At 38.3% G+C, this 25009-nt stretch overlaps 1 protein-coding gene across 1 annotated transcript in view; it reads right to left on the bottom strand.

Annotated features, from left to right (window-relative positions):
* Positions 238-25009, bottom strand: part of LOC108633779 (netrin receptor DCC-like) — a 39227-nt gene continuing 14455 nt past the window's right edge. Inside the window, exons 3-5 of the mRNA XM_018039361.1 lie at positions 23478-23588; positions 1611-1805; positions 238-428 (exon numbers count right to left, since the gene is read on the bottom strand). Coding sequence (XP_017894850.1) covers positions 238-428; positions 1611-1805; positions 23478-23588 — 497 coding nt within the window. The remainder of the gene's footprint in view (positions 429-1610; positions 1806-23477; positions 23589-25009) is intronic.

Genomic DNA, 25009 nt, shown 5'->3' with positions numbered 1-25009 from the left:
GGGTCGTGAAGAGTCGGACACAACTGAGCGGCTTCACTTTTAGTTTTCACTTTCCTGCATTGGAGAAGGAAATGGCAACCCACTCCAGTGTTCTTGCCTGGAGAATCCCAGTGACGGCAGAGCCTGGTGGGCTGCAGTCTATGGGGTCGCACAGAGTCAGACACTGAAGCGACTTAGCAGCAGCAGCAGCCACAGTATTAATCTCTCAAATGCCTCAACTTTACTAGACTTGGAAACTCATGGGAGAGTCTCCTTGTAATAAGCAGCACCATTATCAAAAGCACATGGTGAAACAACGCAGCTTTTCTTCATGACTTCACTGTGAGTTGGCATCATGACCTCTTTGTTCGAGAGCCTGTGTACTACCACAGGCTTCTCTCCCTCTGGAGCATGGCACCGAGATGAACTGTCAGAGATGGTGTGGTATACTGCATAACGGAAAAAATCAGAGTCCCCTGACATAGGTTTGAAGGCCATAAAATATGAATTTTGTGATTGCCTCTGCATTCAAACTCAGGGACTGATGGAGGGAATATTATTTCCAAATGCCAAGCTAACTAAAATTGTGCAGATTTGCAGAAGGTGCTCCTCTTATTAGTATTTGAAGCAATTACTGAGAGAATGGGTCAGTGCAGATTTCCTCTAGCACTGACAAAACCTTTCCTTGCTACTGCATTTTAGCTATTCAAATTCAAATCAGGCTTCTCATCACTAACGCTGTTCCTGAGAGACATTGCAAATAAGTAGCAATCCAATCAGGCTGCCTTTCCACTGAGAAGGTCACTGTACGTCAGTGCAAATAATATCATGTTAAATCAACAGGTAGAATCAACTTGCCTTCTGCTTTATGACAACTGTTTAACTTGCTGGCACCCTACATATGACAAAGATTCATTTTATTTCCCTCTGCTAATGATATAATCTCTTATTGCATTATGGAAAATCTGATATAAAATGAATATGAAAACTTTATATATGTTAACTCTGAATAAACAGATTTTCAATGAATTCAGAAACATCACATTAGAATTATTATGTTCAGCAAAATGAGGTAAAACACAGTAAAAGAACTTGAACTAAGAGGAGAGGAGTTTGATTGCTCCAAGTTACTGGCTTGATTGAAAATTCTTTTTTAAAAAATCTTGTTGTCATGATAGCCACCAAGTTTGGTCTATAAATACTACCGGGAAAAAAAGATAATGAGACTGTATAATTCAAAATTGAAGAAAAGTCAACAGTAACTTTCTAGTGAGAAAAATTATATGCTGACTCTTTTTGTAAGAATTGTTAAGATTAGAAGTCTCCATTGACAGAGGAAAAAGAAAAAAAAAATGTTCCAATGCACTGTATTCTTATGACACAGGCAGGGTACACACCAGGTCACCCACTTCTCTGTATCTGTCTAGATAAAATTCCTCAACTCAAAGTCCAGAAAAAAAAAAAGCATGTATGTGTACAGAAGGATAAGTGAGTAGACTGATAGATAGAAAAAGAGTTATGGATATCTGTAATAAATTGACATCAAATTCCAAAGAACAATTTTCCAAAAGAGAATAATTAAATATAAATCATTTCTTTTCTTTATGAGAAAAAAATTCACAGCTACTTACCTAACCTCTCAATGGAATAGTAGCGCTGTTTACTGTCCACACGTACTGTCTCAGCATAAGGGCTCCCAACACCATATCCAATGATGTAACCTCGCACCACAATGTTTGGGTTTAAAGGAGGGGTCCAACTCATGATGATGCAGTTGGTCTGGGGCCTCACATGAAGAGAGCTTGGCTGGTCAGGAACTTGAGACTCTAGAATTCAAAAGGAGGACTATCAGCATCTTTCATATTAGAACACAGAGCACAGTAAAACGTACCACTTAAACAAGGCTTAACATCATGTTCCAGTTCAGTTCAGTTCAGTCGCTCAGTCGTGTCTGACTCTTTGTGACCCCATGAATCGCAGCACGCCAGGCCTCCCTGTCCGTCACCAACTCCCAGAGTTCACTCAGACTCACATCCATTGAGTCAGTGATGCCATCCAGCCATCTCATCCTCTCCTCCTTCGTCCCCTTCTCCTCCTGCCCCCAATCCCTCCCAGCATCAGAGTCTTTTCCAATGAGTCAGCTCTTCGCATGAGGTGGCCAAAGTACTGGAGTTTCAGCGTTAGCATCATTCCTTCCAAAGAAATCCCAGGGCTGATCTCCTTCAGAATGGACTGGTTGGATCTCCTTGCAGTCCAAGGGACTCTCAAAAGTCTTCTCCAACACCACACTTCAAAAGCATCAATTCTTCGGTGTTCAGCCCTCTTCACAGTCCAACTCTCACATCCATACATGACCACAGGAAAAACCATAGCCTTGACTAGATGGACCTTAGTTGGCAAAGTAATGTCTCTGCTTTTGAATATACTATCTAGGTTGGTCATAACTTTTCTTCCAAGGAGTAAGCATCTTTTAATTTCATGGCTGCAGTCACCATCTGCAGTGATTTTGGAGCCCCCCAAAATAAAGTCTGACACTGTTTCCACTGTTTCCCCATCTATTTCCCATGAAGTGATGGGACCAGATGCCATGATCTTCCTTTTCTGAATGTTGAGCTTTAGGCCAACTTTTTCATTCTCCACTTTCACTTTCATCAAGAGGCTTTTTAGTTCCTCTTCATTTTCTGCCATAAGGGTGGTGGCATCTGCATATCTGAGGTGATTGATATTTCTCCCAGCAATCTTGATTCCAGCTTGTGTTTCTTCCAGTCCAGGGTTTCTCATGATGCACTCTGCATGTAAGTTAAATAAGCAGGGTGACAATATACAGCCTTGACGTACTCCTTTTCCTATTTGGAACCAGTCTGTTGTTCTATGTCCAGTTCTAATTGCTGCTTCCTGACCTGCATACAGATTTCTCAAGAGGCAGGTTAGGTAGTCTGGTATTCCCATCTCTTTCAGAATTTTCCACAGTTTATTGTGATCCACACAGTCAAAGGCTTTGGTGTAGTCAATAAAGCAGAAATAGATGTTTTTCTGGAACTTTCTTGCTTTTTCCATGATCCAGTGGATGTTGGCAGTTTGATCTCTGGTTCCTCTGCTTTTTTCTAAAACCAGCTTGAACATCAGGAAGTTCATGGCTCACGTATTGCTGAAGCCTGGCTTGGAGAATTTTGAGCATTACTTTACTAGCATGTGAGATGAGTGCAATTGTGCGGTAGTTTGAGCATTCTTTGGCATTGCATTTTTTGGGATTGGAATGAAAACTGACCTTTTCCAGTCCTGTGGCCACTGCTGAGTTTTCCAAATTTGCTGGCATATTGAATGCAGCACTTTCACATCATCATCTTTCAGGATTTGAAACAGCTCAACTGGAATTTCATTACCTCCACTAGCTTTGTTCATAGCGATGCTTTCCAAGGCCCACTTGACTTATCACTTATTGCCCAAGTTCCTTCTGGTATCAGCCTCTGATGTGATTTCCATGTTTGATTTGACTTTCACAGAATTTAAGCACAAGAGGATACTGAATTCCCTCCAGAGGCATTGCAGCATCACATTATCTTTATTCTAACAGTTTTTTTTTTCTGTTAAGCTTCTTTTTTTCTCATATATTTCTCCTAAGTCATGTCTGACTGTTTGCAACCCCACGGTCTGCAGCACAACAGGCTCCTCTGTCCTTTAGTATTTCCCAGAGTTAAATCAAACTCATGTCCATTGAGTCGGTGATGCTCTCTAACCATCTCAGCCTCTGCCTCCCCCTTCTTTCTCCTTCAGTCTTTCCCAGCATCGGGGTCTTTTCCAACATGTTGGCTCTTCGCATCAGGTAGCCAAAGTATAGGAGCTTCAGCTTCAGCATCAGTCCTTCCAATGAATATTCAGGGTTCATTTCCTTTAGAACTGACTAGTTTGATCTCCTTGCAGTCCAATGGTCTCATGAGTCTTCTCCAGCACCATAATTTACAAGCATCAAATCTTCACTGCTAAACCTTCTTTATGGGCCAACTCTCACATCTGCACATGACTACTGAAAAAAACCATAGCTTTGACTATGCAGATCTTTGTTGGTAAAGTGATGTCTCTGCTTTTGAATATGCTGCCTAGGTTTGTCATAGCTTCCCTTCCAGGGAACAAGCATCTTTTAGTTTCATGTCTAAAATTAATTTCACTGGAGGAGGAAATGGCTAACCACTGCAGTATTCTTGCTGTGAGAATCCATGAACAGGATGATAAGGCAAAATATTTCTCATTCAGTTCAGTTCAGTTCAGTCGCTCAGTCGTGTCCAACTCTTTGCTTAGGTATCATTAATAAGGGGTAAAATCAAGGCAGATGTAAGAATAATAGAAAGGGATATGAAATGTTAAAAACTGTCTTGCCCAAGGATTATTTACTCTGATTTAACTAGAGATGAAAATAAGTGTAACAGTCCTTTCCTGAGAAATTGTCAGGATAAACAATTTAGGGCCATGATTTGCTCAGCATGAATGGGATTGTACTTGACCCATGGTTTATTGCATCTGTGAAAAGTGTATTTATTATTAAAGAAATGAGACAGCGGTTTGGATTAAAGCCACACAGACTCTGCAGTGTGCACGTCTGGTTTAATACTAGGCTCTGCCATTTACTAGCTGTATGTTCTTCTCAAATTATCTTCTCTGAGTTTACCTACGAATTAAACTGGCATTACAAATACTGATTGAATCAAAGCTTGAGCTCTGGAAGTAATCAAGAGAAGCATTCAAATTTGTATTGGATACTCATGAGATATGAAATCTTAAAACCTGATTGATCCTCTCTAAGTCAAAGTTTCCTCATGTGCAGAATGAAGGTAAAGATAGTAAGGGTCTCATATGCCGGGGAAAAGATTTAATGAAATAAAGTACTGCAACACTCCAGTCTTGAATAGAACCAACTGATGTTAGCTACTAGAGAGAAAATGCACTTGCTATCCTGATGTAAAATTTTTTAAAGAGACTGAGGGTTGCAATTAAGAAACTGACATTCTAGTTTTTATGTCACCATGCTCCCTATGATCCTATCTCTAAAGAAATGAGGTATTTTCTGGACACTAATCATAATTCTAATAAATACTACTAAATTGCTTCCCAGGTTTGAGGTATAAAGGTTAGGTACTCATGACGATCAGATTACAGGAGAATAAATATGGCAGACATAAAACCTGTACTCTCGGCATTTATATTAATAGTTTAATGGGAAAGACAGACAAGAGAAAAGGCAGTTACAATATACCGTGATACATATTTTGATAGGTTTAATACAGGTACCTGTAGCCTAGTCTTTGAAAATCAAACATGAACTCTAGGAAGAAATTTAAGAAAGAACATTCTCCATCTAAACTTTAATAGTTCATTTAGTGCTTTGCACAGTTCTTGACAATTGGTAAGTACTCAAAAATCTTAGTGATTTCAACTGTATTCTGTCTGTTTATTACTTCTTTCATAAGTGAAAAGCTCTGAAGGTAACACGTTAAATATGTAAGAGAATTTGATGATTAATGATAATATTACAGTTTATCTTTTTCATTGGTATAAAGCAAAAGGTGATGCAATCAGTTCAGTCAGTCAGTCAGTTCAGTCTCTCAGTCGTGTCCGACTCTTTGCGACCCCATGAATCGCAGCACGCCAGGCCTCCCTGTCCATCACCAACTCCCAGAGTTCACTCAGACTCCTGTCCATCGAGTCAGTGATGCCATCCAGCCATCTCATCCTCGGTCGTCCCCTTCTCCTCCTGTCCCCAATCCTTCTCAGCACCAGAGTCTTTTCCAATGAGTCAACTCTTCACATGAGGTGGCCAAAGTACTGGAGTTTCTGCTTTAGCATCATTCCCTCCAGAGAAATCCCAGGGTTGATCTCCTTCAGAATGGACTGGTTGGATCTCCTTGCAGTCCAAGGGACTCTCAAGAGTCTTCTCCAACACCACACTTCAAAAGCATCAATTCTTTGGTGCTCAGCCCTCTTCACAGTCCGACTCTCACATCCATACATGACTACTGGAAAAACCATAGCCTTAACTAGCTGGACCTTAGTCGGCAAAGTAATGTCTCTGCTTTTGAATATACTATCTAGGTTGGTCATAACTTTTCTTCCAAGGAGTAAGCATCTTTTAATACCCACCACCAATTTTATCCATTTTCAATAAAATCTCCTACTGGATTAAATGATATATGGGAATATGTCTTTCATTGAAGCTTTTAAAGTAGATATCATACTAACAGCTTTTCAAAAAATGATACATTCTAAAGATGCTACATCAACTCTATCTTCTAAGGAAATGGGTATCTTCTCCTTTGATGATACTCATTTGTGAACAAAAAGGATAAGGTACTATTGGTCTGCCTGGAAGTTGCCAAAGATATAATATACAAAGGTGTAAAAAAATCATCTCAAATTGCATATATAAACCTAACAACAGAACACAATGTTTGAGAAGAACTTCTCCCCGTAAACTCTAACTGAAAGCAATAAAAGAGATGAAGGGGTTAATTAATACTTTTTGATCCAGTTGCCATGGAGACTTTCCAGTGTCCTTGCAGTGTAATGGATTCTCCAATGAATTCTGTTTGGCATATCTGATTGCAATAATTTTTGAAACAACAAGATAATCTGTCTAATCTCATTTGAGGTTCATTTACGACATTTTCAAAATGATAGAAAAGCCTAATGATTTGAGTGACAACATTCAACATCTTTGAGAATTAAAAAAAAGTATTTTCAGAATAAATATTGATCTGTTTTTCTGAAAGCCTTAGAGCATCTCTCCTGAAAGTTAGTTAAATTAATACCCACAGAATTACATCTGTCAAAGCTTTAAGGATACCCTGGAAATGAGCGCACAAACGGGCTCTTGAAGAAGAGGGGCTGACAGTACATGACTCACCTTTAATCGTCACTTCATAAGAGGAGTTTCAATCCTAGATCCAAACCTCTAAATACTTTCTGACATGATAAAAAAAAAAAAAGTGTGTTGATACATAAGAGTATATACTACCTCTCATCTAAACTTTTAATGGACTCTTGGCACACAGTTAACATCACTGGGCCAGAAGGAATGGTGTCTGTCAAGTATTAGACTTATGTCATTGAAAATGTATGACCTTATAAAAATAACTGTGTTAGGAGATTGTTTATAATCTGGAATAACCCATTTGTACCTACCTACTCACTTTTCAAAATAAAGACAGAAAAATTTCCTTTTATGTCACCAGCATGAATTTTGTCTTACACAGCTGAGCTTACAGATTATGAAAGTGGTTACTACTGGGATGAACTATAAAACATTGATTTATAAAATTTGCTATGAAAGGTAAGTGATGTGAGTACTCTTTATTTGAATACCAAAACTAAAATTTGCTGTCTGCAAGTTCATGAAAGATTTTATAAATACCTCTAGGATAAAGACTGCATATTTAAAGCACAGAGAAGCAGTAAGGTAATTACTGAAATAATTTGAAACCAAAGAACATCCAAATTAACAAGGCTGCAAATTTCTACCAGAGTCAAGATAACTAGTTTAACTGCCATTCCTGATTGACTATGGAATTATGAATTCTGCCTTGTTTTTATTAATTTATAAAGAATAATTATTATTCTCTGAGTGATGACACAGATTTTCACTAATGAGTAATGTTCACATATAGCAATAGCAACCCATTCCAGTACTCTTGCCTGGAAAATCCCATGGGGAGAGGAGACTGGTAGGCTGCAGTCCATGGCGTTGCTAAGAGTCAGACATGACTAAGTGACTTCACTTTTAGTTTTCACTTTCATGCATTGGAGAAGGAAATGGCAACCCACTCCAGTGTTCTTGCCTGGAGAATCCCAGGGACGAGGGAGCCTGGTGGGCTGCCGTCTATGGGGTCACATCGAGTCGGACATGACTGAAGTGACATAGCAGCAGCAGGGAAATTTACCAGGCTAATGCCAGTGACATTTCAACAATTAATGTGTATTTTCAATGGGTCAGTCATAGTTTTATGTACTGGGAATAGAGTTTTGGGGAACATAAGGCCAAAAAATTTAAGAATAAAAAAAGAGACTTTGAGGTCTTAGAAAGCTAGGATACAGGATAAAACTGAATTTTATATATGACACACCAAGGAAGGTATCCATGGAAGAATCTAAGGAGAATGATCTGAAAGAGTCAGTCAAGTAAACCTCAGTGTGGAAAGCTTTACAGACAGAAAGAATAACTGCTACAAAACCTCCAGAATAAGAGTGAGCTTAGTACCTGAAGAAACTGAAGGTCATTGTGCTTAACCATAGAAGTTATATGAAGAAGATGAAGAAGCAGCCACCCAGTGAGAATATCAATGGTGCAGCTGCTATGGAAAACAATACGGCAGTCCTTCAAGATGTTACAAGTAAAATTACCATATGATCTAGCAATTCTACTCCCGGGTATATTCTTGAAGGAATTCAAGCAGAGATTCAAAAAAGATAATTATACCCTATGTTCAAAATGACCCAGACTTGCCTGTGAGTGTCCAGGAGTCTCCAGCAGAGGCATGGGTCAGCGGTGGCCTGCTGCAGGGCTGGGGGCACTGAGTGTAGCAGTACATGCATGGGATCTTTTGAAGGTCACTATTATCTTCATTACCTCCACCACAGTTTGGCCCAAGGTAAATTGTAGGGAGGGAACACAGCCCCACCCATCAAGAGAAAATTTCATTAAAGAATTACTGAGCATGGCCCTGCCCATCAGAACAAGACCCAGTTTACCTCTCAGTCAGTCTCTCCCATCAGGAAGCTTCCATAAGCCTCTTATACTTCCCCATCAGAGGGCAGACAGACTGAAAACCACAATCACAGGAAACTAACCAATCTAATCACATGGACCACAGCTTTGTCTAACTCAATGAAACTATGAGCCACGCCATGTAGGGCCACCCAAGACGGATGGGTCTTGGTGGAGAGTTCTGACAAAATGTGGTCCACTGGAGAAGGGAATGGCAAACCACTTCAGTATTCTTGCCTTGAGAACTTAATGAATGGTATGAAAAGGCAAAAAGATAGGACACTGAAAGATGAACTCCCCAGGTGGGTACATACCGAATATGTACTAGAGGTCAGTAGGAAAAAATAACTCCAGAAAGAAAGAAGAGATGGAGCCAAAGCAAAAACAACACCCAGTTGTGGATGTGACTGGTGATGGAAGCAATCCAATGCTATAAATAGCAATATTGCACATGAATCTGGAATGTTAGTTCCATGAATCAAGGTAAATTGAAAGTGGTCAAACAGGAGATGGCAAGAGCGAACATTGACATTTTAGGATTAAGCAAACAAAAAAGGACTGGAATGGGTGAATTTAACTCATATGACCATTATATCTACTACTGTGGGCAAGAATCCCTTAGAAGAAATGGAGTAGCTATCATGGTCAACAAAAGAGTCTGAAATGCAGTACTTTGATGCAATCTCAAAAACGACAGAATGATCTCTGTTCATTTCCAAGGCAAACTGTTCAATATCATGGTAATCCAAGTCTATGCCATGACCAGTAATGCTAAAGAAGCTGAAGTTGAACGGTTCTATGAAGACCTACAAGACTTTCTAGAACTAACACCCCCAAAAGATGTCCTTTTCATTATAGGGGACTGGAATGTAAAAGTAGGAAGTCAAGAAATACCTGGAGTAACAGGCAAATTTGGCCTTGGAATATGGAATGAAGCAGGGCAAAGGCTAATAGAGTTTTGCCAAGAGAATGCACTGGTCATAGCTAACACCCTCTTCCAACAACACAAGGTAAGATTCTACACATGGACATCACCAGATGGTCAACACTGAAATCAGATTGATTATATTCTTTGCAGCCCAAGACAGAGAAGCTCTATATAGTCACAAAAACAAGACCAGGAGCTGACTGTGGCTCAGATCATGAACTCCTTATTGCCAAATTCAGACTTAAATTGAAGAAAGTAAGGAAAACAACTAGACCATTCAGGTATGACCTAAATCAAATCCCTTATGATTATACAGGGGAAGTGAGAAATAGATTTAAGGGACTAGATCTGATAGATAGAGTGCCTGATGAACTATGGATGGAGGTTCATGACACTGTACAGGAGACAGGGGTCAAGACCATCCCCAAGAAAAAGAAATGCAAAAAAGCAAAATGGCCATCTGGGGAGGCCTTACAAATAGCTGGGAAAAGAAGAGAAGTGAAAAGCAAAGGAAAAAGGAAAGATATATCCATTTGAATGCAGAGTTCCAAAGAAGAGCAAGGAGAGATAAGAAAGCCTTCCTCAGTGATCAGTGCAAAGAAATAGAGGAAAACAATAGAATGGGAAAGACTAGAGATCTCTACAAGAAAATTAGAGATACCAAGGGAACATTTCATGCAAAGATGGGCTCGATAAAGGACAGAAATGGTATGGACCTAACAGAAGCAGAAGATATTAAGAAGAGGTGGCAAGAATACACGGAAGAACTGTATAAAAAAGATCTTCATGAACCAGATAATTATGATGTGTGTGTGATCACTCACCTAGAGCAAGACATCCTGGAATGTGAAGTCAAGTGGACCTTAGGAAGCATCACTATAAACAAAGCTAGTGGAGGTGATGGAATTCCAGTTGAGCTATTTCAAACTCTAAAAGATGATGCTGTGAAAGTGCTGCACTCAATATGCCAGCAAATTTGGAAAACTCACCAGTGGCCACAGAACTGGAAAAGGTCAGTTTTCATTCCTATCCCAAAAAAATGCAATGCCAAAGAATGCTCAAACTACCGCACAATTGCACTCATCTAACACGCTAATAAAGTAATGCTCAAAATTCTCCAAGCCAGGCTTCAGAAATACGTGAACCGTGAATTTCCTGATGTTCAAGCTGGTCTTAGAAAAGGCAGAGGAACCAGAGATCAAATTGCCAACATCCGCTGGATCATGGAAAAAGCAAGAGAGTTCCAGAAAAACATCTATTTCTGCTTTATTGAGTATGCTAAAACCTTTGACTGTGTGGATCACAATAAACTGTGGAAAATTCTGAAAGAGATTGGAATACCAGACCACCTGACCTGCCTCTTGAGAAACCTATATGCAGGTCAGGAAGCAACAGTTAGAACGGGACATGGAACAACAGACTGGTTCCAAATAGGAAAAGGAGTACATCAAGGCTGTATATTTTCACCCTGTTTATTTACCTTATATGCAGAGTACATCATGAGATATGCTGGGCTGGAAGAAGTACAAGCTGAATCAAGATTGCCGGGAGAAATATCAATAACCTCAGATATGCAGATGAGATACTTAAAGTTGTCAAATTAGTAAAAAACAAAGTAGAATGGTGATTGCAAGGAGCTGGGGAAGAGGGAAGAGTAATGAAGCATTGTTTTTCAAGATTAAAAGTGGTTTGGAAAAGCATGATAGTGATGTTATACAACAGTGTGTCTATACGTAATGCCAGTGAACTGTACACTTAAAAATGGCGAATGATATTTAATGTGTATTTTAAAACCATTTTTTTCAATTAAAAAAAATTAGCAGACCCTAAAAGTATGTTTACACTTGTCACTTTTCAGGTGGTGCTAGAGGTAAAGAGCCCGCCTGCCAATGGAGGAGATGCAAGAGATGAGGTTTCAAAACCTGGGTTAGGAATATCCTCTGGAGAAGGGCATGGCAACCCGCTCCAGTATTCTTGGTTGAAGAACCCCATGGACAGAGAAGCCTAGTGGCCTATAGTCCATAGAGTCACAAAGAATTAGACCCGACTGAAGCGACTTAGCATGGATGACCATGGTGGAGATGAAGTGTAAGTATTTGGACATTTGAGAGGCAGAATCAACAGGGCTGTGTAAGGAAGAGGTTCCATGATAACTCCCAGATCTTTAGCTTGGGCCACTGGTGAAGGATATAATGAACTGAGGAAAAACAGACAAATTCTTTGGTCATGTTAAATGCAAGGTGCCTATTAGTCACGTGCATAGACACCAGCCAAATAGGGTATATAAGTCTGAGGTTTTGGACAAAGACTGTGGAGAAATTTATATCGAGAGATGAGAAGCCACCAGTATTTAAAATAAACCTGCACAAAGACAGTGTGAACATGTGTGTAAACAAATAAAATACAAATAAGATGATGTCAAACAAGTAAGATGATGTGACGCAAATATCATTAAGTCTTCCCGCACCACACTGGAAGACCAGGTTCTTTACAATGGCCTAAAGGGTCACATGTGACCCACCCCTTTGTGCCCTTAGTTCTCTGTCCTCGTCTCCTACCGCTTTCCCCCTTGCTCACCTCGCCCCAGCCATTTACTCTGCATGGGACCCTGACTTTTCCCCAGACGTGACAGACATACTCTGGGCGCAGGGCATTGCACTTGGTATACCTCTGGGAAGCTCTCCCTCAGATATGCCTTCCTCCCTGCCCCTCTTCAGGTTTTGCTATCTAATTTTCAACTTCAGACTTCTTTGGCTATCATATTTTAAAATTGCAATCTTTACCTAAACTCTTCATCTCCTAATAATCTCATTTTTTTCCCCCATAGGGTTTAAGGTCACTTGCTTCGCTACCTATTTCATTATTCTTTGTCTCATCTCTTTCCATAAATTCTCTATAATGCCAATAATTAGAATAGTTCCTGGCACAAAGTGCTCAAAAATATAGAAACAAAGTCTACGTTTCCTATGAGGTTCAATACAATTATCATTATGTACAACTCATTACATATAAAATCACCACAATTTTATATAACTATATGAAAACTTTTTAGAAAAACATTTTTAAATTTTTGATGTTGAAACAACACAAAAGTACAGTTATTAATGTCATTTTGTCTTGGTGACCAGCAAGATTTGTCTCCTCTGGCTCCTGAAAATGAAAATGATTGCTACTGTGTACCAGGTTCTATGGACATGGCGTTGCCAAGTTGTTGGGACTTTGACATATCTGTTCTCTATTTAGTATGCTGCATATTATGGATCATTTTGTTAGAGTTTAGCTCCAGTCCTTAACAGCCTATATATACATACATATATATATATAAATATATATATAATGATTTTTTTTTTAACAGAGAATTAGAGAAAGCCAATGACATACGCACACTCTCTCTTTCCAGTTCTGATACATACTAATGTTTCATTTCTATTGGCAGTGCTTGTTCTCAGCAATGGATATCTTCTTCCTTGTCACACTTCTACAAACTGTGAATGTTGCTTGTTTATTGCAGTGGACAATCACTTCCAATCATCATTTAACTCTACCATAGGGAATTAAATGATATGTATTAGGATGTTTAGAGCAATAGTCTGATAATCTTTGGATGGTAAGGCCTGTGTTGCTCTGTGGTGTATAGTTTCCACCTGCAATACTACATATTTACTGCTTCTATAACAAAAGTATATTCAAATGTTACAGTGGCTTTCTAAATTTGTCCATAAAGATCCATCAAGATTTGTTTAAACAGTATAAATGTATGTTATATAAAAGCCATATCTTTATAACTATTATGTATTTCTTTATAATTTACATATTTTTATAAGTTAATCTTTTTATCGAGGAGTAACTCTCTGTCCCAAAAGATATATTTGGCTTTTAGAAAACTACCAAAGATAAATCTATATTTATTTTCTGTTAGAATGATTAGCATTTTTACTCCATCCCTTTATTCTAATTCTTTCACAGCTTAATATTTTATATTTGCTGATTATAAATATCATATATCTTGATGTTTTAAAATCTCAGTTAATAATCTATCCTTTAACTGGTAAGCTTAATCCATTTATGTTTATTGTTATTACTATATGAGGATTTATGTCATTTTATTATACACTTTTAATTTCCTATTTATTTGTAACAAACAATTAGTTTTCTTCATAATTTTGTTTGAATAGGCTAAAGCACTCTCCTCCACCATTTTTTTTTCTCCTCTACCGAATAAGAAATTATACACTCTATATCCTTAAACTTGCCATTTTTCAATTTTGAAAGGATATGAAACTTGAAATGTAGAATTAATGATATCTTTACTTTTCATAAGAACATTAAAAAAAAAATCTCTAAACTGTTTAATCTCCATGATCTCCTATCCTTTACCACCTTATTTTTGTCAACTTTTTGTTAACTTTCCAAACTATTAAAATTTTTGTTTTATAAAGTCATAATTTGTTCAGATATGTCCATATATTACATTATTTTGCTAATACTTTCTCTAATCATACTTCTAATGATTTTCTTTTTATCTTTTTTTTTAAAGTATGGGCCTTTACAAAAAAGACAGTGGTGATAAACTCTTTCTTTATATGTGAAGGGTGTTTATGTTTCTCCTTTCCTTGTATAATTATTCAGTTGGCTATACAATTTGGGGATGATGGAAATTTTTTGTCAGCACTTTGCAGATATTTCATTGCTTCTTGGTTTAATTGTTACTATTGGGAATTCTTCATCAATATAATTATACTTCCTAGATAAGTAATCTCTCTTTGGGGCACTTTAAGCTCTTCTTTTTGTCTTTATCTCTGTACTGTTCAATATATCAAAGCTAAAGCATTATTCCTGAGTCTGATAATCCATGTATTTCATCAATTCTGGAAAATTCTCACTTCTTATCTTTTGAAAAATAACTTCTCCATTCTTTATTTTCTTTGGGGATTATGATTGATGCATGCTAAATTTTCTTATTTCATGTTTAATGTCTTTAGAATTTTCTCTCTTTTATCTATCACCATGTGTTAATTTTGTTTTCACCTATGTTTACTATATTATTTAACACATCCAGTAACATTTCATTTCAATGACTATATACTTGTCATGTTTAAAGCTTTTATTTTTTTCTAATCATTTAAATAAATTATTTCTCAAATCTGGATTGGCCTTTTGAATTTTTTGGAAAGAACCTTGTTTACATGCTTTGATTGCTTAAGTGTTGTATATTTGAGATTTGAAGTTTCATGCCTGGAATATTGGTAGTTATCAATATAAACTTATTTGCCCATTTCATATGTGTATGTATGAATATGTATATGTGTTGTCACGCCTCCTGTCATTCTGATCTTCCTGTTTCCTTCTTCTAAGAACTCTTTTGGAGAAGGAAATGGCAACCCACTTCAGTATTCTTGCCTGAAAAATCCCATGAACAGAGGAGCCTGGCGGGCTCCAGTCCATGGGGTTGCACAGTTGGACACGACTGAAGCGACTTAGCTTGCATGCATGCAAAAACACCCAACCACAGTGGGTCCACCTAGAGAATTCAGGGACATGGAGAGTTCTCAGCCGGGGCTGGGGTTGGGGGGTGCATTATGCAGCCTACCACAACTCTTCCATGTATTCTCCTCTTCTTTCTTCCTTGTTTCTTTTCTTTTTCTACTCTTGATTTAATTTCTTGAAATTAGTCAAAAACTTGTTTTTCTCATTTCTCATTCTTCTGCCTGGAGATGCTCCACCTTTCAGAGTCTATTTTTTGAATGCATATGATACTTCCTGGGTAATCCAATCATCTTAGAGTTTATGATTATTCTTAAAATAAACTTTAATGTGTTCTTCCTCAATGCCATGTGCCCAGGGAGTATCACCCCTATAATGCAGATTCCAAAAGATGGAAGTTCTATTGTGGCTCATTTTGCAAATGAAGTGAATTTGCAGTAATCCCACTTTACCATTACCTAAAAGACACTTGCTCCTTGGGAGTAAAGTTATGACCAACCTAGATAGCATATTAAAAAGCAGAGATATTACTTTGCCAACAAAGATCCGTCTAGTCAAGGCTATGGTTTTTCCAGAGGTCATGTATGGATGTGAGAGTTGGACTGTGAAGAAAGCTGAGCACCAAAGAATTGATGCTTTTGAACTGTGGTGTTAGAGAAGACTCTTGAGAGTCCCCTGGACTGCAAGGAGATCCAACCAGTCCATCCTAAAGGAGACCAGTTCTGGGTGTTCATTGGAAGGACTGATGCTGAGGCTGAAATTCCAATACTTTGGCCACCTCATGCAAAGAGTTGACTCATTGGAAAAGACCCTGATGCTGGGAGGGATTGGGGGCAGGAGGAGAAGGGGACAACAGAGGATTAGATGGCTGGATGGCATCACCGACTTGATGCACATGAGTTTGGGTGAACTCCAGGAGTTGGTGATGGACAGGGAGGCCTGGCGTTCTGCATTTCATGGGGTCGCAAAGAGTCGGACATGACTGAGCAACTGAACTGAACTGATCAGGCTAATAGGGCTAATTATCTATTTCCTGGGGGTGGGAAATTGGAGCCTGTTCTTAGATTCAGAATTTTTGCTTACATCACTGTTGCAATTTCAGGATTCTCTGCATTGGTAATTTTTGCTAGCCAAGCTCCTCCATTTTATGGTAAGGGTTTAATTTATATCATTATTGATTTATATAACAATTTCTACCTGTTCACTTTAATTTTATTTTTAAGCAGCACAAATGGATACCCATGCTGTTTCCTGGAGAATGCCTTGCTGAACTTAATCAAAAATTCCTTCATATCCTATGCAAGACATTTACATAAGAGCTTTGGGGAATTCTAATGATTTTGTTTTTTTAAGCTGAAATTTTGAGATGCAAAATAAATATTTTAAAACTTCCCAGCTGTTAGTAATAGCAAACATGCTTTCAGGGAACCCTGAACAAACAGTGAGGTTTGGCTCTATAATTACTTTAACAAAACATCTTAATTAAAAGGGTAATCCATAAGGAACTGGAGTATTTCTCCAAATTACTGCTTTTTTTTAAAAAATTTAAGCATTATTTTAATAGCCAGATTATATTGAATAATCATTACACAGTTTACACACATTCTTAATTGTATGATATCAAAGTCATTTCTAAATTTGAATATCATAAATAATGCCTCACTAAATATATTTTGCCCAGTGCTTCCCACCCCACCACCCTTCCATCACCCTCAGATAATTTCCTTATGTAAGAATCCAGGAAGCAGAATTTGCTTATGTCACTTAACATATTAATATTGATCTTCACACAGCTTAAGCCAAACAGAGAAGGCAAGAGAAACTACAGAAGTCATAGAAAGAGAGGGAATGGCTTTCATTGCTTTCAGCTGTCTATATGCATCACTGCTTCTGTTGAACTGACTTGCAAGGCTTAAAGTTATCACCCTAATGAATAAATCACACTTTGAGTTCACAAGGAGACTGGAAAGCAAGGAGAGGCAGCTATCCAATAACATGTACTTAGAAGGTCCAGCACCGGGCCTCCCTCCCAGTGCAGATTTCTCTTGTTACAGCAAAGAATGCCTCTTATTTCAAGTGGTCTTCTCAAAGATTGCTTGCTCCTTATCCAAAAGCTTAACAGAAATCAAAGCCATTCTATATGGAAATCTGACTTCAGAAAGCTTAGCCTTGAAAACTCTGATAAAAGTCATCTTAATCTGAATTTATAAATTAAACATTTACTTGAATAAGTTAAAATCTCAGATGAATATTTAAAGAAACCCCCCCTAGCTTAAATATATGTATATGTTTATTCTATAGATTCTATACAGATTCCATATTCTATGCTATTTCTATATTTTCAGATAGAGAGAAAGCCATCAAGCTGCATATTCTTTTGGGGCTACTAGCAACCACTTTCGGAGAAGGCAATGGCAACCACTCCAGTACTCTTGCCGGGAAAATCCCATGGATGGAGAAGCCTGGTAGGCTGCAGTCCATGGGGTCGCTGGGAGTCGGACACGACTGAGCGACTTCACTTTGACTTTTCACTTTTATGCATTGGAGAAGGAAATGGCAACCCATTCCAGTGTTCTTGCCTGGAGAATCCCAGGGACAGGGGAGCCTGATGAGCTGCCGTCTATAGGGTCGCACAGAGTCGGACATGACTGAAGCGACGTAGCAGCAGCAGTAGCAGCAGCGATCACTTTCGGAGAAGGCAGTGGCAACCACTTCAGTACTCTTGCCTGGAAAATCCCATGGATGGAGGAGCCTGGTAGGCTGCAGTCCATGGGGTCGCTAAGAGTCGGGCACAACTGAGCGACTTCACTTTGACTTTTCACTTTCATGCATTGGAGAAGGAAATGGCAACCCACTCCAGTGTTCTTGCCTGGAGAATCCCAGGGACAGGGGAGCCTGATGAGCTGCCGTCTATAGGGTCGCACAGAGTCGGACATGACTGAAGCGACTTAGCAGCAGCAGTAGCAGCAGCGACCACTTCTGAGCTTGTCCATTTATCCAAATTTAATTCTTACCCAAGAATTAATTACACTTTTTAATACTTGAATGATGCAGTCAAATGAAGAAAAACCAGAGGAAGGAAGAGCAATCAGATTGAGTTTCAGGGAGTATTTTAGTGAAAAGAGATTATGGGTCAAGAAGTTGAGAAAGCCTTAGGATCAAATGTTTGGTTTTTTCATGCAGCAAGTGAAAACAGTGCTTTACAAAGCAAGTGAAACTCATCTGCCCCAAACTTCTACAGTTAAATGCTCTGACTATTAGTTTCCACTCTGTTTTAAAGGCTAATGATCTCAAGGAGTAGAGAACAGGTGCATGCATACTCAGTCACTCCGTTGTGTCCAACTCTTTGCAACCTAATGGACTGTAGCTTACCAGACTCCTCTTCCATGGAATTGTCCAGGCAAGCATAATGGAATGGTTTGCTATTTCCTTATCCAGGGGATCTTCCCAGTCCAGGGACTGAACCCACATCTCCCCGATTGCAGGTGGATTCTTTACCACTGTTCCACCTGGGAAACCCTAATTATCTCAAATCATAAAGTATAACAGCATTATGTACAAGATGTATGGACTCCACTAGCTTTCTTCTATTAATTTGTATTTACATTTTATCAGATTGCTAATGCTCATGGCCAGTTCTTATGGTCCACGATAACTGTTTAAACAATTTTAATCCAAAAGTCTAAACAATTTTAACCCAGTGAAGATGTGAAAGAATGAGTGAAGAGGCAACAGATGAAATGTGTTGAAATGTGTTCAGATAATTGGTTGGTAAAGGAGTAGGAGTGAGGATGAATTCTGAACTAATAATGATAGACGTGCTTTTTCTTAAGCCATACTTTTTGAAGAATGTTTACTATTCTGTCCTACACACCCTTTCCTATAATCCTAGCTGTCAGTCCCCTTTCCCTGAAGTTTCTAGTTTAAGTACTACTTGTTCTTATGAAGCCTGCTCAATCACTGCAGCCATTGTAAATGCCTCAAGAGAGTTATTCCTGTTTTTCACATTTGTACCGCCCATTACTCGGCACATCATAGGTACTGAATCAGTACTCAAATAAGGAGAAACTTAGGGAGAAATGCTGCATGCAGAAGAGAGATAACTATTAAGCTAAAAATATGGTACAGTTCAAACATCCAAAGAAATAGCATTTATTAAGACTCTATGCATGAGCTCTGCATAGAGGTCCTTGATTAGCATAGATGTACAAAATCGGCTTCCCTCGTAGTGCAGTGGTTTAGAATTCACCCTGCAATGCAGGGGACATCAGTTTGATCCTTAGCCCAGGAATATCCCACATGCTGCAGGGCAACTAAGCCCAGGTGCCACAACTACTGAGCCCACGCGATGCAACTGCTGAAGCCTGTGTCCTCCAGAGCCTGTGCTGTTCAACAAGAGAGGCCACTGCAATGAGAAGCCTGCTCACCGCAGCTAGAGAAAGCCCTCACAGAGCAATGAAGACCCAGCACAGCCAAAAATGAAATTAAATAAATAAAAAAAAATTAAAAAAAATTTTTTAAAAGAGATGTATGAGATGGAGTCTACTTAGATCCAAGGGATATGAAAAGAATGTAGTTAAGTGGGAGTTTTGTGCCATCCCAGGAGCTGCGATTTTATGTTTGGTTCTTCTTACAATGTGAGTCATTCAGAGCAAGGAGTAGGAGCAAGTAAGTCAGAGGAGCATCCCATTCATCCCAGGTATTTTATGAGAACTTCAGCACCTCCACTTTGTTTATTTTCACTCCTTCCAGTAAGAGACATAGTCCCTTAAGTTTGGGTAAATGATAGGACCTCATTTCTTAGAATCTTTGGCCTTGAATCACTATTTTTATCATCACTGGGTCAGTTCTACAGGATTCATGGACACTTAGCTTTGATAAACTGGACAGGACATTGACTCACCCAACCTGGTCTTGAGTATCAGCTCCACAGCTGCCAGCAGAGTGAGATCCAGTGAGCTTAATTTTCTTAGCTTAACTTGCTCTTTAAATATTGGGAACTCATGTACACCCGTGGTGGATTCATGTCAATGTATGACAAAACCAATACAGTATGGTAAAGTAAAATTAAAAAAATAATTTAAAAAAAGCAAAAAAAATAAAAAATAAAGATAACAATGTATACTACAATGGAGAGAAGAGAGTAAAAACACAATATATTAAGGTTAAAAGTAATTTCTCAAGTGAACTAGAGAAATGAAGTATTCCTGTAACACATTCTAGCCATCCTTGTATTTTTCACATGAGACCAATCATGTACTCGTGACTTTGGGCCCAGCTCTCCTGACCTCCTTGTCATACTTCAGACACCAACGGGGCTCCAGTCTCTGGATGTCTACTCTTGCTGTTCCTTTTGCACCAGGGGCTCTTGTCTGAACTATTCGCATAGCTGTCTCCCTCACTTTCTCAAGATCTGTGCTCACATTTTGCCTAATCTGAGAGATCTTCTCAAATCCCTACATAAAAGAGTATTCCCTCATCATTTGCTATACCTTCTGCCATACTTCCTTTTTTTCCACATCATTTGTCACTACCATTTCTACCTTGATAAAATTTATACTCTCTGAGAGTAGTGGCTTTGTTTCTTGTTTTGCCCCTAGAACCTAAAATAATGCCTGGTATAGAAAAACTTTCAAGAAGAAATATATGTTGAATTAATGAACACATGATTTAAACTTCCCTAATCCATTACTGAAGGGTATACATTCTGCCAAGTGTGACTTGATGTAGCTCCATGACTCCTTGATTCATCTAAGACAAGTTAAATAATATTTATTTTCTAAGGCTCAAGGTACTTTATTGTAAGACAGTCCTGAATTGGCCCACGTATCAGTTCAGTTACTCAGCCGTGTCCGACTCTTTGCAACCCCATGAACTGCAGCAGGCCAGGCCTCCCTGTCCATCACCAACTCCTGGAGCTTGCTCAAACTCAAGTCTATCAAGTCGGTGATGCCATCCAACTATCTCATCCTCTGTCGTCCCCTTTTTCTCCCTCCTTCAATCTTTCCCAGCATCAGGGTTTACTTCTAATACAGGTTTTGGGTTTTAAACAGGGTATTCTCTTCAAAATGCAAACATAACTGTCAGTAGTTTTAAAAAAATTCTTTCATGGCTTGCTTAGGATACAGCAGGTTATAGCTTTAATGATACTCTTAGGATAAAGTTCAAATTCTTATTTTGGTCTTGCCAAACGTAGAATCTGCCTTTCTGGCAAAAGTAATTGTGTGCCATCTCTGTGTTTCAGCTTTGATGGTCTTTATTTCAGACCCTAATAGCAGTCTAGTCAAGGCTATGGTTTTTCCTGTGGTCATGTATGGATGTGAGAGTTGGACTGTGAAGAAGGCTGAGCACCGAAGAATTGATGCTTTTGAACTGTGGTGTTGGAGAAGACTCTTGAGAGTCCCTTGGACTGCAAGGAGATCCAACCAGTCCATTCTGAAGGAAATCAGCCCTGGGATTTCTCTGGAGGGAATGATGCTGAAGCTTAAACTCTAGTACTTTGGCCACCTCATGTGAAGAGTTGACTCATTGGAAAAGACTCTGATGCTGGGAGGGATTGGGGGCAGGAGGAGAAGGGGATGACAGAGGATGAGATGGCTGGATGGCATCACTGACTCGATGGACGTGAGTCTGAGTTAACTCTGGGAGTTGGTGATGGACAGGGAAGCCTGGCGTGCTGCGATTCATGGGGTCACAAAGAGTCAGACACGACTGAGTGACTGAACTGAACTGAACTGAATAGTAGTACTATGACCTATGTTGACTTCAAACTTGCATTTAGTTTGCCTTCTCCTCAGTTTTTAATGTATGCTTTGCAGTGATAATTCTTGTTGATGCTTCAGGTCTCAATTTTAAATACAAATCTTCTCTATATCCGTCTGTTTGTCCATCTATCATTCTATTTAGCCATCCATCCTAAGTTGAACTATAGGATACTGCCAATATTCAACCAGATTCGTACTATAACAATGATTATTCCCTATGACTTCATTCAGAATGTTTGTCTTTCTAAGCTATACAAGGAAAATAATCATATCTTTCTTATATTATATCCTCAGAGCTCAGTACAATGCCTGATGTTAGGAAAACTTTCTGTAAATGTTCTTTGAATTAATGTGCTATTACATAGCAGTGATTATCAATATTGTGGAAATAGTATTTGTTGGTTGTTTTACTGCCAGGATAATCATGTTATAAAACCAAGACTGTGACTATATTAAAACAACTGGATGGCAGTGAGTTATTTAGACAGGGAAGACAGGAAAGATCAAGGAGGAAGAAAATTCAAAGAAGGAGCCTAGGGAAGAGCAAGGGAGAACAGATTTGAGAAATGGTGATGGAGAGGAGAGAGGGAGAGAGAAAAATGAGAGAACAGAGAGAGACAGAGAATTGTCAGTTCCCAGTAACTTGAATATTTTCAGGTCTGTCACTGAAGAAGTACGTGGATTCCATTTCCAATTAGTTAGGTAGCCATCATATTTTCAGTACACATGTGTTTATTCTTTTAGCTACTTTTTTCTTGGTCCCAGTTTGGATCACCTAGTTTTAAGTCTACTGATTTTAACTTCCTTCTTTTTCAAGTATCTTTCATTTTTTATAAATTTCTACTTCATGTATCTGTACTTCTCCAGAGTATATTTCTACTTTATTATTTATATTTTTGTTTATTCTATTATTTATTTTTCCATTGCTTCCATTACCCCATTCTCTTGAATTTTATTCTCATATTTAGTCATGATGCTTTTTATTTTAAGAAGTACTTCTCATCTGATAATTTTGAAGATTTTGTTATATTGAATGCACTGATATGTGATTTTATATGAACCTCAATATTTCATCCACAAGTATTTCAGATAACTATCAATTAAGAAAATAGGGCAGACTATCCTTTATGTAAAAAAAGTGCCAAACATTAACGATCATATCATAAGCTAGTCAAAAATACATATTGCTATTTGCAGAAGTATCATAAAAGAGCCAGAGAAGCTATGTAAAATAATTACATTTTATGCTTATTATCAGAAATTGCAGGCATTCCTCTGAAGAACATGGTTAAGATCAATTACTTCAAATAAAACAAATAGAAAAAAGGTCATTTCAAATTTTTTGAAAAAAGGTGATCTGCTATGAAGACTATAATTAATTTATATTCATATGGCATGGCTGAAGACTATTCATTCAGGGTTTTTATATTTGTTTTGTTTTGCATCAAAAGATACAGGAAGAAGAAACATCCTTAATATGGAATTTCATCAATTTTTTAGAGGTATTCTTTGAAGCTGAAGTGAAAAAGAAGACAGATATCAGAGTGGCAGTGATGGGGAGAGGTCTTACCATCAAGATCGTTCTCTGGCGTCTCTGCTGTGAACCAGTTGGAAGGTGGCCCAGTGCCATTGACTGTCATGGCTGACACCTGGAAACTGTACTGACTTCCTTTCTCCAGTCCTGTGAAAGAATTTTCCACAGAAGGGAAAAAAAAGTTACTGAATAACAAGTATTTTTCATGGGTTTTAAAAGTTTTAGCAAAATTTCAACAATAATAAACATGCTTTATATTTTCTGTGATTGTTGTGGTAATTACTGTTATTTTGGCCCAAAGGGTTGGAAGATTCCAGCAAGAAATCAAATTATTTTTCATATATTCTCATTTATTTTTTCCAGTTTACAAAATTGTATCCTTGAAAATAGCCTCAGGGCAGATGCAGAATATAAAATATGAACGATGAAGAAATAATCAAAAATAGCAAGGATCATTTTTCCTCACAGTCCAGAAAAGGCTTGCCTATAAATCAAGAACAGTCAATCTAAAAATTTATGCTCCATCATTCATTCAAGGTCAGTGATTCCTTTGGGCAAAGAAAGAGAACGCCAAAGCCACTGTACTTCAGCTGAAAATACTAGGTTTTCATCTCTCGAAAACATCTCAAGGCATATTTGTTTTGCATTAGGTTCCATACTATCGCATGAAGAAAATCTATCTCTGTGATAACTTGGACACGGATTGCAGTACTCAGTGATGGCCTCTGAGCTGATTTTCCAGTACACAGAGCGTACAGGTAATAAGAGAAGCCCTGTGCATCATGACTGAGTGTGATATGTATAAATTTTTAATGTGAATAACTTTCCTTTCATCTGAGTTTCAACATAGCTCATCAACATGACACATTATTATAAAACAAATAATGCCTGTCATAAGACCATATGACTTTTCTGAGACACTGAGGACTCAGTGTAAACCAACAAGTTCTTAAACCTTAAGGAGTTGAACAGCACTGATAACAATTAAAATATCATCTCTCTTTTTTCCCCATTAATTTGAAATGGTACAAACATTTGGAGCTAAGGAAAAATCATAAATAAAATAGCCTCTTAGAGAAATAATGCTTCTATTAAGTACAAAATTATGTATTTGTATATTTTTGTACAGAAGGATAAATAATTCTTGGTACTGAGAAGAATTCTAACTTGCTACTACTAATAGATGGCTTTTAAGCCATGGTCAGAATGAATTTGTTACAGTTGAAGGCAGTCATCTTCAATAACTAGGACTTTTAGAGAAGACAGTGTGATAAAGTCACCCACATGTAATACTGGCCACTTAAGATACTTCTAATTTTATAAAACAAATTGGAAGGCGTGGGTTGAGAACAGTGTTGGTACTGTTGTTTCTCTTACTAGGAGTGCTTTAATTGTACATCCATCGAGTCACTACGATGCCTGACTCGTGGAAGGCACAAACAGAACACAACTGTTGAAAGATCCACTGAAGCAAGCCGACTCTTTGCGATCCTGTGGACTGTAGCCCACCAGGCTCCTCCGTCCATGGGATTCTCCAGGCAAGAATACTGGAGTGCATTGCCGTTTCC

The sequence above is a fragment of the Capra hircus genome, chromosome 24 (genome assembly GCF_001704415.2).
Source record: "Capra hircus breed San Clemente chromosome 24, ASM170441v1, whole genome shotgun sequence".
Lineage (NCBI taxonomy): Eukaryota > Metazoa > Chordata > Mammalia > Artiodactyla > Bovidae > Capra > Capra hircus.
Note: the sequence above shows the minus strand (reverse complement) of the source record. Positions and strands in the feature narration are given on the sequence as shown.